The sequence below is a fragment of the Lagenorhynchus albirostris genome, chromosome 12 (genome assembly GCF_949774975.1).
Source record: "Lagenorhynchus albirostris chromosome 12, mLagAlb1.1, whole genome shotgun sequence".
Taxonomy (NCBI): Eukaryota; Metazoa; Chordata; class Mammalia; order Artiodactyla; family Delphinidae; genus Lagenorhynchus; species Lagenorhynchus albirostris.
Genome location: NC_083106.1, coordinates 57,653,857 through 57,673,265, shown reverse-complemented (window position 1 = coordinate 57,673,265; position 19,409 = coordinate 57,653,857). Strand labels below are relative to the sequence as shown.

General features: G+C 38.2%; 1 protein-coding gene across 10 annotated transcripts in view; it reads right to left on the bottom strand.

The window, feature by feature from the left end:
• The window catches only part of USP45 (ubiquitin specific peptidase 45), a 64,016-nt gene that overhangs the window by 42,703 nt on the left and 1,904 nt on the right, over positions 1–19,409 (bottom strand). For 5 of the 10 annotated variants that reach the window (XM_060167858.1, XM_060167866.1, XM_060167867.1 and 2 more), the window contains exons 3-6: positions 16,354–16,463; positions 12,763–12,935; positions 11,409–11,512; positions 8,631–8,731 (exon numbers count right to left, since the gene is read on the bottom strand). In XM_060167858.1, the coding sequence (XP_060023841.1) occupies positions 8,631–8,731; positions 11,409–11,512; positions 12,763–12,935; positions 16,354–16,453 (478 nt within the window). In that variant the 5' untranslated portion in view covers positions 16,454–16,463. Of the gene's footprint in view, positions 1–7,882; positions 7,939–8,630; positions 8,732–11,408; positions 11,513–12,762; positions 12,936–16,353; positions 16,464–19,409 lie in introns of those variants that run through there. The other 5 variants (XM_060167861.1, XM_060167863.1, XM_060167865.1 and 2 more) reach the window with 3 other exon arrangements.

Sequence of the window (19,409 nt, the reverse complement as noted above, 5' to 3'; positions counted from 1 at the left end):
TATAAATATATATATATCATTATCTCACCTTACTTATCTCCTTTATATTACCAACACTGTCATCAGGTATTGCACTTATGTAATAAAATAACATAGACCCCAGAATGCAAAGAACATTAAGAGGAAACTTCAGGCATTCTAGATAAATTTTTTATAGGTCTTTTATATCCCTATCTTTTTATAGGTCTTTTATAGGTCTTATATATCTTTAAGCCTATAATCTGAGTACTCAAAGAGTAGCTGGTTAATTGAGCAGACCTGATGGGCTTTGTACATAACTCAAGTCTTATAAGACAGAAAACTGGCTGAAGCACCAGCAAAGCCAAAATAAAGAGAAGAAAAACACTGTTTTCACACTTGGCTAAGACTAAGTCTATCTAATATCTAAAAAGTAACCTTAAGTACCTCAAATTTTTCTACCATAAAAACGACTCCAACACAAAGATCCTCTAATTATTTTTTTAAACCAAGTTTAAAGATATTAAGTTATAAATTTTTAAAAACGCTGAATGTACCAGAAAACTGTGGGTGAATATCTTTATAAACGTGGAGTACAAAAGACTTTCAAAGCATGACCCCAACGGCTAAAAAACCATTACAGAAAAGACTGATGGACTTGGCAACAATGACACTAAAAACTTCATTACTGCCCCCCCAAAACCAAACCAAAAAACCTAAAAACTATAAACAAAGTTAAACATGGAAAAACAAGTATTCTTGTCAACTATACCCGTTGTATAATCTTTCTGGAGGGCAGCTAAACAACACTAATCAAAATTTAAGATGTGTTTATAAATTGGCCAGAAATTCCAAAAAATTTAACCTACAGAAACAGAAGAATAAGTACACAGAGATGCAGCTTTGCTCATCTTGGAGAAAACTGAAAACAACCAATAGTGGATTTGTTGCCAAGTAATATTAAATGTCTCTCTTTTCTCAAAGGTATAAATATTTGTGAATTGCCTTGGTTAAACCAGAAACGGAACACTGGTACATCCCAAGTTTCTCATAGGCACAGGGAAAGCAAACCTATTTTGCAGTTTGCTTATTTAAAGAAAAAGTCTGAGAGCATCATCTCCTCTGATAACTTTCCCCACTGTAAAGATGATGATCAAACGAAGGCACACAGCTATGTGTAGGGAGTAGATTTAAACCCAGGTAGTCTGGGTTCAGAATCCACACACTTAACCATTATGATCTGCTATCTGTCTGTATAACAATGGATGATAAGGTTAATACGTGTGACAAGTTAAGACACTAATGAAATGCTAGTAGTGATATGAAAGAAAAGAACACTTCTTTTAAGCAAAAGCTGGATGTAATCAATTGCTGGATGCCTTTGGTGTGTGAATTTACAGTTTGTTTTTGTTTTCTTTGCGGTACGCGGGCCTCTCACTGTTGTGGCCTCTCCCATTGCGGAGCAACAGGCTCCGGACGCGCAGGCTCAGCGGCCATGGCTCACGGGCCCAGCCGCTCCGCGGCATGTGGGATCTTCCTGGACCGGGGCACGGACACGCGTCCCCTGCATCGGCAGGCGGACTCTCAACCACTGCGCCACCAGGGAAGCCCGAATTTACAGTTTTATTAAAGTTTATAGTAGCCCTTCTCAAAGGGTTCGTCAAAAAAAATTAAGCCCTAATGCCATAGGTACCCACTGTACCCAATTAACTTCTCCCTATATATATCCACAAGTTAGTGCCATTTTGGGGGGGGAACTGAGAAAATAGTCATTCAAGTAACTCTGTGTTCTGTAGTTCGGATGAGGAACCACAGATTTACATCCCTACAGGTAAAACAAATTGTTTTTGAAGTGTTCAATCAACATTTTTTGTCTCTAACCCCTTTTATATATGGAAATAACTATTTTTAGCACTTATTTATGAAAATGCAAATTTCTTAGGCATATGGACTGTCACTTTATAGTAGAACAAAATGTATTACTTTATAAAGAGAAGTCAAAGTATTACATTACAAACTGTTACTGTAAAAGGGTACAATATTATTTATTCTCAGATACATTATTTCAGATCCCAAATGTACCATACTTTCTTATTTCAAAAAGATACAGCAGGGCTTCCCTGGTGGTGCAGTGGTTGAGAGTCCGCCTGCCGATGCAGGGGACATGGGTTCGTGCCCCGGTCCGGGAAGATCCCACGTGCCGCGGAGCGCCTAGGCCCGTGAGCCATGGCCGCTGAGCCTGCGCGTCCGGAGCCTGTGTTCCGCAACGGGAGAGGCCACAACAGTGAGAGGCCCGCGTACCGGAAAAAAAAAAAGATACAGCAAACTTATACTTAATAAAACCAAAAGAACCAACATATAACATGGCTTTTTATACCAAGAGCATAAGCTTAATGAATTTAACAGAATATAATATTTTATGCTCTCTTTAAGTTTTTTGAAAATGGCATTCCACCAGTATTAAAATTATGGGCCAAATTTATTGGTTTAGAAAAGAATGTGGGATTATCTATCATCTGTCTAGTTCACACATAGCAAACCAATATTCAATGATATAATTTCAACAGGAATTCCCGTATTCTATAAGTGTTTGTAGAACACTTGCATGACATTTACTAGACTACCAAAGTGAGAAATAAGCCCGTCAGAGAATATTGGCCCACTTTTAACAACACATATTTCTGGGTGGGTCTCACAAGAAAGTTTTCTTGCTCTTTTTCAATCTTGTGTTATATGACCTTTTCGTTATATGGGGATTTTATTTGTTGTTTTTAGTTTTCTTGTATATGTTTGAGGGGGAGAGTGTGGAGAGATTATTTTTTTTAAAGCAAATCCTAGCATCAGATGTGGCATCTACACAGCTGTAAGCATTCTTCTGGGAACCAGCACTGGGATTCCCTCAACTGCTTAATGCAATTACCTAAACCAGTCATGTAGTATTAATGTAATTTGCCCATTTCTACAGCTGAAAAGAAGTTTAATCTTTAAAGAGTAAAAAGGAAAAACTTGCTATTCCACTACTTGTCTACTTTGGAACCAACTAAGAATTACCTCAAATGTTTGTTCTCAAAATTCCACTAACTCCTAGTTAACCATTAGCCTTAGAAATCTTTATTTGGTCATATAATAAATTGATATTGACATATGAATGGGCAGGTATACATATTAAGGCATTCCTGTGTATCTCCATAGTACAGTAAGTGATCTTTCTGAAATACAAAACTGATCATCCACTTCTCCTCTTAGAACCTATAAGTGGCTCTTCATTGCCTCCAGGATAAACTCTAAACTTACAAGGCCCTTCAATAGCTGCTTCTACTTACCTCCAGAGTCTCACCACTCACCACCCCGCCCTCATCACAAAACTCAACCCTGCAGCTCTATACAATCCCCTGAACGTATCAGGCTCCCTCATCTATGGGCTATCTCCTCTGCCTGGAGCACACACCCCTTCCCTCTCTGCCTTCCTAACATCTAGCTATCCTTCAGATTCCAGCTTAGAAATCTCTTCCTCTCAATAAAACCTTCCTGGATCCTCTAGTCCAGATTAGATACTACTCCAAAGTGCTCTCACAGGCCCCTGTTCTTGCTCCTCACAGCACTATTTAAACAGCAATTATAATTGTGATTTGTCAATATCCCTCACTAACCAAAAGATCAATAATGGCAGGAACTGAGAAATAGATCTGTCTCATTCACCACAGTATCTCCAATATCTAGCACAGTGTCCGGCACAAGGTAGAAACTCAAGTATATTAATAGACTGAATGAATAAATAAAATAATTTGATAATATTCAGGGGTGTTTTGGTGAAAATGCAAAGCGTATCTACTTCCTCAGTAAAAACTGCTCACATGCTAGTTGAGTTCAATTCAGCAGTATTTACTACCTAGTCATATGAGAATCAAAAAGAATATAGGCCAGGGTACAATCCTCAAGGCATGTACAGTTTTATAAACAAGATACAGATACATATGAAAGCTGAACACCACAAAATCAAGTGTTAAGATTCTAAAGTATGCTACATAGAAGCAGAGATAAAACAAAGGATTGGGAAAGTGTCACTGAAGTAGGATCTGAGCTGAGCCTTAGGGCAAGAAAGACTGAAGACAGAAACTATAAAGACAGAAATGTGCTAGTTTAGCAGTTCTCAAAATGTATCTGAAGACAAGCCCCCCCTTTTGGGTGTCCTTAAGCTCCAAGATATTTTCATAATAAGCCCAAGATGTTATTTGGTTTTCTTACTTTTGTTCATTCTCAATTATACAAAGCAGTTTTACAGAGGCTACAGGCCATGTGATATCAGAACAGACTGAATGCAGAAGTAGATATGAGAATCCAGCTGTTTCTATTAAGCCAGACATTCAAGAGATTTGGAAAAATGTAAAACAATGCCACTCATTAGGTTTGTGGTATTTTGGAAACCGTTATCTTTTCTAAAAATATGTTATTTGTGTTAACATGTAATGGAATTACAGCTATTTTTCAGTAAATTAATAAATATTCTAATTTTTTATATTTAATTTCTAATATAAATATTAATAGATATACCCTACCTAACCAAAGCTCTTTAAGTCCTCAATAATTTTTTAAGAGTCTAAAGGGCTACTGGGAACAAAAGTTGAGATTCACTGAGCAGAGAAGCTGAATTAGATGTATCAGACGTGAAATTAGCCCAGGCATCGTATAACTTAAAAACATGTTTAAGGTACAGGTACAGGCTTTCCTCTCAGTAGTTATTTTTACTTAATGCAAAATATAAAAAGGTTCCATTTAAATCACTCTCATCCTGCGATTTGAAAACAATATATACAGTTTCATAGTCTTTCTGAATTACCATATACAGACATTTTTACATTTCTACAATCTTCTCGATTATCATTTAAAATAGCTACATAATCATATCCAGCATTCTTACAAACCTCAATAGCAACTTTCATATTTGATTTGTAAAGTATCTTATAAAAATATTACTATCCCAAAAAACTTACTTCTAAAATACCAAGGGATATTATTTTAAGTCAAACTTGCCTGAGAGCTGCTGTAACTTGGAACACAAAGATACTAACATTTTGCCCTAGAACTTCTGGAAACCCTGGATTCAGAACTACGTCTCACCCTAACTTTTTTTTCTTGCAGTACGTGGGCTTCTCACCGCTGTGGCCTCTCCCACCGCGGAGCACAAGCTCCAGACGCGCAGGCTCAGTGGCCACGGCTCACGGGCCCAGCCGCTCCGCGGCACGCGGGATTCTCCCGGACCGGGGCATGAACCCGCGTCCCCTGCATCGGCAGGCGGACTCCCAACCACTGTGCCACCAGGTAAGCCCTATCTCACCCTAACTTTAAAGGCTCTACACACTCTCAAACTCCTTCAAGAACCTGTTTCCCCCATTCCAGGTGCTACCCATGGTTGCATAAACACAATTAAAGCTTCCATTGGTGTTTCCTTCCCGGCACCTGAAATGATTTCTTCTCTCCTCTCTACCTACTCAAGTTCATCCTTTAAGGGTCGGCTTGGAAGCCAGCTCCTCCACGATTCCTTTTGAGTTCCTTTCAATTGAACACTGCATCCCTCTTTGAATATTTGAAGAACTCTGAACATCACTCAAAATACAAATTCTTTTCGACTTACATCATTTTTTAAATCTCACACCTTTTTTAAACTTCTTTAGGAAAGGTCTTATCAATCTCTCTTCCCATGGGAAAGAGGGAGAAAGTGCTGAGGAAAATGAGGATCAGACAAACTGTAATATGCCCCAGGTCACAGAGCTAGTGATTGAAAGAGTCAAATTTGAATGCCAGACTCCCCTGACTCAAAGCCCATGGTTTTTCTCCCATACCATTCCACACTCCCTACCTTACATCCTTTGTGATAATAAATATTCAAGAAATCTGTAAAACTGAATGGAATCAGACTGGCTTTGTTCTTAACCTCAAGGAAACTCTAACGTAAAAAGTCCAGAGAAAATAACTTCTACAGTTGTACTTTTGCCACCCTTGCCATCATATCCCTACATTTCTTCTTCTTTTTTTTTTAAATTTATTTTAATTTTATTTTTGGCTGTGTTGGGTCTTTGTTGCTGCGCGCGGGCTTTCTCTAGTTGCGGCGAGCGGGGGCTACTCTTCGTTGCAGTGTGTTGGCTTCTCATTGTAGTGGCTTCTCTTGTTGCAGAGCATGGGCTCTAGGCGCGTGGGCTTCAGTAGTTGTGGCACATGGGCTCAATAGTTGTGGCTCATGGGCTCTAGAGCGCAGGCTCAGTAGTTGTGGCACACAGGCTTAGTTGCCCCTGCGGCATGTGGGATCTTCCTGGACCAGGGCTCGAACCCGTGTCCCCTGCATTAGCAGGCGGATTCTTAACCACTGCACCACAAGGGAAGCCCCCTACATTTCTTCTTATGGCCAACAAAACTAATGGGCAGCTTTCAGGAGACAGCATTAAGACCAACCTCTGTTCTATAAGTATTAAATGCCTATAACCACCATATTTTCCAATGAATGAGTGATAAAATTAATCATTTCTTCTGCTGTCCAAGAATCTGAGTTTACCTCCTCTAGTTCCTCCTCCAATGTCTTCATCATTACTGTCTCAGAGCAACAGCTACCAAAAATCATTCTATATTGAGCTACAGAAAATACAGCTGAAAACTATATTTCTATATAATTTTTCAGTTTCTGAGCAGTTCAATTCCTGCTCTAAAGGCATTTCCAAATTACCATGGCCATTTATTCCCATTCACCTAGTTAATCAAAATCCTGAGGTATGTACTTGATTCCTCCTACTTTCCCTCACTCATTACACCTAGTCCACCCACTCTCCACCAGAACCCCTACTCATCTCTCACCCGCCCTACCACAATAACCTCCTTTTACCTCCTTAAGGATCTCCCCACCTCCAATCTTAACCCACAACAGTCTATTCTCCATTTGGTAGAGTTATCTTTATTTTTAAAAAGATGAAATGACTATTACTCTTCTGCTTAAAACACTTTAATAGCTTCCATTACACTTCCAATAAAATAAAAATTCTTTACCATGGAATTCCTTACAGTATCCTTCATGACCTGCCCACCTACATCTTAACTTTACTCCATTCTGCTTTCTCCCAGCAAACCACACTCCAGCCATATTGGCCTTTCTTGATCACTATGACCATGAGATTATTACTTATCACTGCAATCTGTTCTTTTCCTTTGTAGCACTTATCAAAGTTACATATGTGTTATGTTTCTGTCTGTCTCTCCCACTATGCTCTAAACTTCATGAGGGCAACATAAAAACTATTTTTGCTTTACCACTACATATCAAATAAAGCATAAAGCATGGCATGTGGTAGGTACTTAATATTTTTGAATGAAGAAACTCCTTCCCTATATATTCGTAATTTATATTAATGTGTATTATATACTGCTTATATGTTAGACAACAAAGTACAATATATAAAATGTTACTATTGTATAATAAAGGATTTGGCTGTCTTTTGTCCCAGGTTCCTGAGAAGCCCCCTCTAAATCCTTGGATTTCCAGAGTGACAGGAGTGTCTGTTTTACTCATGGTGGGCCCCTCAGACCACACTTGATAGTTTATGTTAACAAAGTATTTTTTTATTCATTGTGGGACCTTAGACAATGTATGCGAATGAGATGACTCAGGATGGGAGCCAGCCATGCCAGAAAGACCAAACGTGTGATTAGAGGGTTGGGATCCTGGAGACTGAGTTACATCATGTGGCCAATGATTCAATCAGCCATGCCTATGCAATGAAACCCTAATAAAAACGCTAGACACCAAAACTCCAGTGAGCTTCCCTGGTTAACAACAGTCTGTGTGTATTGTTACACATCAATGTGCTGAGAAGGTGATGCATCCTGACCCCACAGGAAGAAGACAGAAAAGTTTCATGTTTGGTACCTTCCCAGACCTCACCTTACATGTCTTTTCTTTTGGCCGGTCCTGATTTCTATTTCTTTTTGTTGTTGTTGCTATAATGAAACCGTAATTGTAAGTATAGCACTTTCCAGTGTTTTCTGAGTCATTCTAGCAAATTATTGAATTAAGAGGACAGTGGGAACCCCTGTAGCCAGTTGGTCGGAAATGGGGGGGGGGCGTCCTGAGAACACCTAGCTTGAGAATGGTGTCTGAAGTAAGGGCAATCTTTTGGGGGAACTGAGCCCTTAATCTGCAAGGTTAGCCTAATTCCAGGTAGTTAGCGTCAGAACAGTATTCCAATGATATAACAGATATCATTTCATAAATGTGTCAGGGACTATGCAAGTATTTTTACACACATTATTTCTAAATCTTTAGAAAACATCCCTAAGCTTCACAACATTCCCACTTGATAGAATTATCGTACTAATTTTTTACATAAGGAAACTAAGGAGTCAAAGTCACACAGACAGTAGGTAATTTAGGTGGAACCTAAATTCAAATTCAGCATTGTTTGATTCAAAAGCCCACGGTCCAGTCACTATCCTCTCCAGCTTCTCATTATTAGTTATGTAAATACAACACAAGATAACATCACAAAACTGCTACCTAAGAATTCATGGCACTCGTACTGAGAGGTCACAGTAAAATCCAAAGTACTCTTTATGAATTTATTATCTCTTTATAAGAATTATAAAATATCATACTTTAATACAAATTTCTTTAGCAACTGCTATTAACTTACTTGTTTGTGTTTTAGAAACATGTTTCTGGAGAAAATCAACTATCTGAGCCAAAACCTTCTTATTACAATGTGTTGATAATTTTTCATCGCACTCATAACACCTGAAAAAATATACAGTGTTAGCAAATATTATGAAAGCATCTTCAATAATTTTGCACATCAGGTAATAAAGTTGGTATTTATCTACTTTTGTCTTTAAGTCATGGGGTAAGGGGGATATATAGGGTGAGGCAAGAGAAATGAGGTAAATAAGTCTACAGAAATAAGCAGGGGACAGTTCATACAGAGCCTTAGCATTCAAATTAGAGTTTTGGTAGTTTATCCTAAGTGTAACGGAGTGCCACGAGAGGCTTAATAAGCAGGCAAGTGATAAGATCCAATTTACATTTTGAAAACATCACTCTGACTAATGTCAGATTGGATGGCATCAGGAATAGAGAGAGATCAGGGCAGATGCAGTGGATCTGGAGAGAAATAAACAGACATATATTTTCAGGTAGAAGCAGTTAACGAATTGGATATAAAAGATAAGGAAGAGGAAAGGGAGAAGCTGATGTGGGTATGTCAGTGATTCTCAAACAGGAGCAATTTTGTGCCCCAGGGGACATTTGGCAGAATTGTGAAACATTTTTGGTTGTCACAACTGGGAAAGCTGCTACTGGCACCCAGTGGTTAGAGGCCAGAGCTAATCCTGTCCCCTCACAGGACAGTCCCCCTCACAACAAAGAACTATCAACCCAAATGACAACAGTATTGAGACTGAGAAATCCTGGTCTAGATGAAACAAGATATCCTGTGAGCAGATAGTGTTTAAAGCTGGGTGGTGGATATAGAGGAATTCATTATACCATATGTTTACTTTTGTTAAAAGGTTGAAAAATAAAGTAAGATAAAAAGGGGAAGAAAACAACTGCCAGGCTCCTGGCTTAAATATTCAAGCGATGGAGGTTCCACTTACAGAGACAGGGAAGACTGGATGAGGTGTTTTATTTTGTTTGGAGTTTATTTGTGAAGAGGGGGTTAGAGAAGAGATTTTGAAAAGCACATTCCTTTTCAGAAAACTACCCTCCACTAAGTTTACTCATTAGTGCATATAGTTAATAAAGGTTTCTTCTATCTATTCTCATCTTAATGAGATCCAATGATCAAATAAGAACAGTGTTTGACCATATTGAGTTTTTTGTAAATGTAATGCATTATACCAACATGACCTTACATATTCACAATCTTTAAATTTCTATAAATGCATGTGACAAACCTGAATTTCTTTCTTTGAAAGAGAAGTAATTCTATGGACCCCCAAATGTGACTTAAAATTATTTTCAGTATAATATAAATCTCACAAATCCATCTTACAAAACTCAATAAATTCACCATCCTTGTAACTCTATATAACTATGAAAGCAAAATTACAATTAAATATAAAATAAATTTTTTAAATAAATTTAAATAAAATTTAAAAAAAAATTAAATTAAAACAACCCTAATTGATTATGCTAGGTAAGGCTTTTTTGCTGAAATTAAATCATGATTCATACCATAATCGGGGTCCTAAGAGCTACAACAGACATTCCAATTCAGATTCACTTGAGATGAACCTATTTTACCAGGTGCCACTCAATTCTCCCACCATTTCTTTCTACTTCAGTGGTCCTCAAACTATGGTCCCAGGCCAGCAGCACTGGCAACACCTGGGAACTTGTTAGAAATGCAATTTCTCAGGCCCCACCCCAGAACAAGTAAATCAGAATCTCTAAGCCTGAGACCCAGCAATCTATTCCAACAAGCCTCCCAGTGATTCTGATACACCCTATCGCTGCAGACCACTGCTCTATTCAGACTACAGAGAAATGTTTATTGACCCGCCACACTGTGGGATCATACCCCTCTCCCTTGGCTCCAATGCTTCATTTACATATTAAGTTCTAGCAATTCTTTCCTCATTCACCCCAATTTTATTACTTGGGGCCAGCAACAAAAACACAACTGAAGCAGGCATCCAACCCTGTGGCTGAATTAAATTATATGATGATGGTCTCTCCTACAAACCAAAATATCCTTATATTAATTCTAGAACCCTGAAATGAAGCACAAAGTTAAAATATTTTTGTCTTAAAACTTGAAAACGCCTGAAAGTTCATCTGAATAACCCTAGGAGTCTATAAATTCATGAGAAAATTTTTGCTGTGAAATATAGGAAAAGCTTTTCAATACAGTGTCCAGTTAAACCACTGAAGCAGTGTGGTATGCTGGTAAGGGACTAAAGAATCAAAAAGATTGTTTTAGTGCCTGGATCTTTACTTTGTAACCACAAAAAGGTAAATAAATGATGCTCAGTGTCCTTACATATTAAATGAGGGAACTGGACTTAGTACCCAACCAGGCTTAAATAGTAGAATCCCCTGAGAAGTTTTTACAAACTATCTATGCCTAGGCTTTCCTTGTCCCCTGCAGAGAATGGCCAACTGGCTTGACTGATTGAAGTACCTTCCTCCACTAGAACTCTGACATTCTAATTTAGCAAGTTCATTACCAAAAAGTCAACTAGCAACAATTTTTCTTTACTGTACAAAGAAAGTGTTAAAGAAAACTACAGGGGTGACTAAATTTTTTACTTAAATTTTATATTCATGGATACTGTTAATTTTCTTAAATGATTCCATAGGTTGTGTTTAGGCTAAAAAGTATAAGCTGATATATCATCTTTAAATATCATACCTTATAAAACTCAAAGACAGTTTTTATAGTGAACACAAGTACTAAGAAAATCTAGCTTACCAAATGATCCATGTGCTCAGACTAATTATAATACAGTGTAACTCTGCTCTCCAGCTCTTGAAGTGCTTCAATGAATGCTGGCTTTCTGAGTTTTTACCACATCCCTAAAGATGAACAGAACACCCTTTGTATGATTTACATACAAGTTTATTTCAAATTAATCAAAACTTAAATCATACTCAAACACACTAGAAGTTTTGTTTTGTTTTTAGTTTCAAGCAGGAGGGAAAAGTTTCAGAAAACAATAGGATTCTCATTAAATTCAATTTCTTGCAAAGAGGCTAACTTGCTTCTGTTACACAGAAAAACAGTCATGAGCCAAGTTAATTTCCATACCATTTAAAAGTGTACATGCTCTCTGTCTGATGCATGGTGGGACACGGCGCATCCTCACAGGCCAGTGGTGCCCCTCCCCTATACACACATTTCCTAACACCCTACACACGTCCACCCAACTCCACTGAAAACTAGTGAGACTCAGACCAATCACAGTGACTTCCATCACCAGGTAAGTAAAGAAATGAGATTCAATTCCAGTCAACGTCCCATGAGGGGCAGTCTAATGGTTTCTGGAAAAGTTTTACGTATTTTAAAAAAGAACACAGGGAAGGGATGTACTTTTTGCCTTCTTTCTGGCCTTTGGGGATTGCTGTGTGATACACTGTGCATCAAACGTCTTTTACCATCCTGAAACCATGAAACTGAGGATGGCACAGCAGAAAAATGGAAGAAATCTCAGTTTTTAATGTTCTTTCCATTGAAGCAAGTAACTTTAAGTGGCCCTACTTCTGGCTTTCTATGTGAGATAATAAAGATGCTTCTTATTCTAAAAAATACATATATACTTTTAATTTTATTTAAAAATTCCTTTATTAAAGATATCAATAGATTCTACAACATTGTAAACCAACTATACTCCAGTTAAAAAAAAAAAAGATACCAATAGCTTCTAAGCTCTTAAGAGAAATTACTTTGCAAAAAAAAAAGAAAGAAAAGACAGAATAATCACTTTTCATAGAGAAAAAAATGAATCCAAAAAGATTTTTAAAAAACCCCAAAACTTGGATCCATTTCCTAAGTAAATACAAATAAGTAAAGGCAGGACCACATATGAGAACTACTGCAAGTGGGCTGGATTCCCTTTCAAAGTATTTATAAACCACACATGATTAATTTCTGAACATACACACATTTTACTTTACCTTAAACATTTCTAAGCTCGGCCTTGGAGAGTTACATCTAAACACAGAATAAATTAATCTTAAGTTCTAAGCATGACCAACAGTCAGAGCTCACAGTAAGATTTAAGGAAAATATTTGAGACAAACTCTCACATAAAAGAGACTTTTCTCACCTGAAAACCACACTTGAGGCACAACCAAACATCAGAAGGAAGTACTGGCTGTCCATCATAGAATTTTCTTTCTTTTAAACATTCCAAGCAAACTGACCACAGATTCTCAACTATTGCTTTTTTCACATGATTCACACTGATAGCATGACTTACATGTTGGCAAGTGAAACCTACTGAATAAGACAAAAATTTGAACACTTTCTTTGCTAAACCAAAGTGATACCATTAGCAAGCAAAAGTCAACAATATTAAAATGCTATAACTAAAAAGCTCAGAGATTCAAAAAACAAAAGAACTCAAAAGGATACATACTGCATGATTCCATTTATAAAACATTTGTGAAATAACAAAATTATAGAGTTGGAGAACAGATTAGCAGTTGCCAGGGGCTTTAGATGGGGAGCAGTGGTGGGGCTATGAATAACTAGCACTCAAGATGGTGATACTGTAATCAAGTATCTTGACTGGTGGTTATAGAAAGCTACATATGTAATTAAACTGCATACATATATACACACACACATACACACACAAGTGCATGTATATCTGGTGAAACCTGAATAAGCTCTAAGGATTGTACCGATGTCAGTTTCCTGGTTTTGATACTGTGCTATAGAAATACAAGATGTTACATCAGGAGAGACTGGATGAAGGTTGAATGGGACCTCCTTGTATACATGTTGTACCTTCCTGTAAATCTAAGATTAATTCAAAAATTAAAAGTTTAATAAATAAGAAGGTTATTTATTGAGCAGCTACTATGTATCAAGCATTTTGAATGTATTTTCTTTCACTAAGATACACAAGTAAAATCTTCTCATGGGCTAGCTCTGCTATGATACTATTTTCACCATTGTTGCGAGAAAGAAAAGAGAAGAACAAACAAAGGCATAATTTGCAGGAACAAGAATCCTCAGAATTCTCCTTAATGACTATTCCCAAATAACAAATGATTTTGCATGGTCCTTCATTATCCTTTATAACAGATTCTTACTGTGTGCACTGTGTGGAGACAAATGGCCCAAATGAGCAAATATGTTTTTAATTTATCAAATAACCATATTCTTCTCTCAAGGGTTCAATAACACTTCCATTCCTCCCAAATACCTGAACACTTCAATTTCTAACCCTCAAATATCCCAAACACCAAATCTACAGCTATCTGCCAAAACCAAACAACAAAAGCAGAGGCTGAATACCTTGAAGAGGGAAACAAAAGGAGTATGTACATTTCAACTTTCTCCACTTCCCTTTCTGAATGCAAAGCATTCCTTTTCACCTACTGGTTAACTAGGGACTAGGCATTAGTTCCACTTCATTCTGAAGATAAAGAATGTGATTCCTGACAAATTACTTATAATAAATAGTTTCAACAAAAATAATATGTAAATCTGATAAAAGATTAAAACTTCTAATTTTACACCAAGAGTAAGTTATAAGAATAGACATAAAAGGAGTAATTCTGAAGTCCTATGTTTGAAAAGCAAGGATGCATGCCATTAAAGAAAGGGCTGCTCAGGGCAAGACCGACAAAACTGACCACACAAGTACAGGACCTAGAAATGGTTTACCAAATGTCATTGCTTTGAGTTTTTATATTTTAAAATTCTAAGGGAAAAATCATTCCACACACCTTCTATATCATCTCTGGCGTGGGATCTGACCAGAGTAAAACTAACCATTCTCTGATTCTACAATTTAGACTTATGAAACTGAAACTTAATGAATTCAGAGATAAGTGAATTCAAGATAAAAAAGCTTCTAGACCCCTAAATTAAATCTATTAGCTTTAAATATTTCAACCATATATACTTTTTATAAGTAAATTCAAAAGTCTGAGGTTTTCCTACAAAAGCTAACCAGTGTTTAAACAGTATTCACTATCTTTTGTGGGGGGAAAATGTGAAAAATATCCTCTACGTTAATAAGTAAATTTCCTCAGTTTTCTGCAATTCATTTAATCATACAATTGTCTAAATTTCATTTGGCAAATAGGTCCTCTAGAGATTCCTAAATAAAAATATAAAAATGTATTAAAGTCTAGAGTTGTTTCACATTAACAAATCAAAAACAATAATCAAAATCTCTATATTTTTTACTTTAAATATTAATAAAAATTTTACAAGGAGTCTTCCAGTTTGCAAATGGTGGCATAAAATTAACACTTCCCCTTTCTCCTCCCCAAAACTACCCAAGGGGAAAAAGAACAGAAAACAAAAATACAGAGTTCATTTTCAGAGAAACCAGGAGACAGCTGAAGCCCCAAGTCACAAATTAAGTGGAAAGCCTCCCACCTCAAAGCAGCAGAGATCAAACAGGGGTGCGCACAGAAGGAAGCAGAGAGAACACTGCAGCAGTAGATTTCACAGAGAACAAGGCATGCTTTGCAGACACAGAACAAAACCTAAATCTCTGTGCTGCAACAACAGTGGCAGGAGCACCCCTATATCCAATTTTGTTTTGAGAAGAATCGAAAGAAGGGGATTTCTCATTCACTAAGTGAAAAGAAAAAAGCAAGCCATAATTGCAGGGGACAGCCTTATCTCTATAGCAGTTGGAAAGAAGAGATAATTTGGATTCTGAAAAAAACCCAGGGCTGCATAATCCTGGTGGCTGGAAAGAAGTAAAGCCTATATGAGCTCAAATTCAACAGTTAGGTCTCAACAGTGCTCTGGCCCTCCTTCTTACACAAATGTTCTAAAACGAACTAGCCCAGGAAAAGCAACCCTACATCAAAGAAAACCAAAGCCACAAATTCTTTGCTAAGATAATATAAGAAAAAGGAAGGAAGGAAAAGGAAAAATGGCAGAGCAATCGCTGCCACGCAATAAAACCACAAAAAAGAAGCAAACACTTTAGGATCAGGTGGCTGAGCAATAGGAAGTGACTAGCAGAGTTTAGGATCAAAAAATAAATAAATAACACCACAAAAACGAATGCAAAATTTAAAAGAGTGTAAGGTGAAAGCAACACTGCTGAACACACAGTAAAAAATAAAAATGAAAACAGCACGCAAAGGGAAAGGGAATAGGAGTTTTAGAAGATTTGAGAAAAAATGATAACTATGGAAGATAGGCAAAAGAGAGTTAACATAAGAATAATAAGAATCCCTGAAGAAACCTTATTAACAGAATAGAACAAATATTTAAAGACATAATTCCGACTTCCTTCAATACAGCAATCTATCCTGAAACATTATCCAAGTTAAAAACACTTAAAAATGGAAATAATATATTAAAAACCTCTTTTTAAATGGAGAACTGAACTGGTAAGTCAGTAAGGAAAATCCTCAGAAGCTAAAACCCAAGACGTGAGGCTAAAAAGAAAAGCAAGCCAGGAAGCTAGCAGCTCCCCAGGGTCATCTGCCAACCTCACTGGCTTGAGGGCTTGGTTTTCACAGCCAGGAGAAACAAACAACAACAACAAGATGCCAGTTCTAAGTCAAATGTAAAATAAACAAAATCTCAATAAAAATGCCCACAGGATCTAGACAAGCTGATTTTAAAGTTCATGCAGAAAACAGTCATTAAAAACATATATTATTATTTCTCTTCTGCAACACTATTCAGGATGCCAGACATCATAATTTACCAGCAATGTCATCTGAAGAGTCTTCATCATGAGGTATGGTAGGCCTTCTACTTCTTTTGGCTTTCTCAGGTAAAGCTTTGGATGGCTCTTTCACCCGCATCTGTTACTTACTGAAAAGGTTGGGGGTAAAAATACACATTAATCCTCAAAATTAAAACTTTATGTATTTTACTTAACGCATATTAAAATGGAAATGACTTCAAGTTTAACGGGCCGAGTAAATTAACAGAGGAGGAAGTGAGCACCAGCTGAAACCAAAGAAATCTTTATTAAACCAATAAACTTTTTTTATACAAAAAGTCAAACTACATTTGACTTTTACCAACGGTTCCCTACATGTATGACCTCCAATTAAAAAAACCTGAAGTGTACGCTGCTTCTGGTTCCTGTGCTTCCCTTGCCCTTTCTCTCGTTTCACCAGGTAGAAGACAGGCAGAGCTGCAAGAGCCGTAACGGGCCAGGGGTGGAGGCCTAGTGCCAAGCATAGTAGGGCCGCCCTACCTGCACTGAGCGGCCCTGCACTGGGCGGCCCAGCACTGGACTACTTAAAGAGAAATACATTTCTACCTTTTTAAGCTCTTGCTTTTTTTTTTTTTTTTTGCGGTACGCTGGCCTCTCACTGCTGTGGCCTATCCCACCGCAGAGCACAGGCTCCGGACGCGCAGGCTCAGCGGCCATGGCTCACGGGCCTAGCCGCTCCGCGGCATGTGGGATCCTCCCGGACTGGGGCACGAACCCGTGTCCCCTGCATCGTCCGGCGGACTCTCAACCACTGCGCCACCAGGGAAGCCCAGCTCTTGCATTTTTTGTGAGTTTTTCCCCCACTTTTTTATTATGAAAAATTTTAGACTTCCAAGAAAGTTACAAGAACAGGATAATGAACACCCATATACTATCTAGATTCCACATCTCAAATATCTTGCCCTATTGGTTTTATCTAAATATCAATGTGTATATAGACATATCTATACATGTATGTATGTTTTTTTTTTTGCTGAACTATTTAAAAGTAAGTTGCAGAGAGCACACATCCCTTAAGGCAGGGGTCCCCACCCCCTGGGCTGCTAACGGTCCACGACCTTTAGGAATCGGGCCACAGAGCAGGAGGTGAGTGGTGGGCGAACGAACGGAGCTTCATCTGCTGCTCCCCCTCGCTCGCATTACCGCCTAAACCATCCCCCTCTTCCCATAGAAAAACTGTCTTCCACGAAACCGGTCCCTGCTGCCAAAAAGGCTGGGGACCACTGCCTTAAGGAGATTCTCCTATACCGTCCTATCATTATCACTTCTAAGAAAATTAACAGTAATTCCTTAATATCATCTCATATCCTATCATATTCTAATTTCTTCAGCTGACCCAAAGTATCATCTGTACTGGTTTTTTGAATAAGGATTTAATCAAGGTTTGCACTTTGTACTGGTTATGTCAGTTAGTATCTTTTAATCTACAACTGTTCTTCCCATAAGAAATGGAGAACTAATACTGTCTTACTTTCCTAAGACACTGGCTTTTTTAAAGAGATCAGGCCAGTACGTGAGTCAAACTGGAGATCTTGTTAAAATGTGGATAGCAAAGTGACTCAGAGACATATATATATATATATATGTGTGTGTGTATATATATATATTCTTTTCCATTATGGTTTATCACAAGGAAAACTTTTTTTTTGGCTGCGATGGGTCTTTGTTGCTGCGCACAGGCTTTCTCTAGTTGTGGTGAGTGGGGGCTACTCTTTGTTGCAGTGTGCGGGTTTCTCACCGCAGTGTAGGGAAGCAGTGTGGTGGCTTCTCTTGTGGAGCACGGGCTCTAAGCATATGGGCTTCAGTAGTTGTGGCACACAGGCTCAGTATTTGTGGCACACTGGCTCTAGAGTGCAGGTTCAGTAGTTGTGGCGCATGGGCTTAGTTGCTCCATGCTCCGCGGCATGTAGGATCTTCCCGGATCAGGGCTCAAACCCGTGTCCCCTGCATTGGCAGGCGGATTCTTAACCACGTGACACCAGGGAAGCTCCTCTAAATATATTTTTAAGAAATCCCTTCTATTTCTTAAAAACTCAAAGTTAATTCTAAAGATTTTAGATACAAGTTAATGCATTTTTTTAAACCACTATATCCTAAATCCTACCTAATACCATGCTACTCCATGGCTAAGCTATACTGTAATTTTTGTGGTTGTTTATTTGCTTTCATTGATCAAGGTGGAAGAATCTTTCAATTCAATAACAAATTCTGAATCCTGATTTAGTCATACTATGTTCCACATAAGGAAGCTTTTGAGTTTACCATTTTAAGAGCCATTTCCTTAAGTCCAAGGATCATCACTATTGAACAAGGCTGCAATAAATTAAGGCCTTAGGGATGCAGAAGGTCTCCAAGTTCCTTGACCACTTCATTTCTGACTGCCTTCACCCTCCAGACTGCCACATCCACTTATCCCTACAGTTCCACCTTGCAAAATCACTAATTCAAGTATTCTGTTCTCTGATCACAACTTCAAGTTTTGCCGGCTTGCTTCCATCAGCCACCCCAATACTCCTTTAGTGCCCAGGCTGACAAGAGGCTGCATCTCAACAAGTGCTTCCATGCTCACTGTAGCAGGGAAGGGAGAAAGGGAAGTGGCAAATCGAGTGCTCGTTCTTAAAGTTTCACTTGCAAGTGTATTTTACTGGCCAAAGCAAGTCATATGGCCACACTTAGCTTCAAACAGACAAAAGGGGGAGGGGCACGGGGGGTAGTGTACAAAGAGTACAACCTTAACATGTACCCAGAAAGAACAGAATATGTGTGCACAGCCTTAATGACTTACCACACCACCCCTCTAACAGAACCCCAATCCTAGACAAATCCAATTAACCACTTTCTCCATGAATGCATCCAATCAGGCTGGATAAAGTCTTGTAAGAAAGGAGATTGGGTCCACTAAATTCATAATCATGACCACAAACGGATCAAGACACTCCATTATCTACTACACCTTCTGGCCAACTCACTTATATACTCCTCACACAGTCTTCTGAAATCTTTTTCACTCTCCCAAACCTCCAACTCCTCCTCTC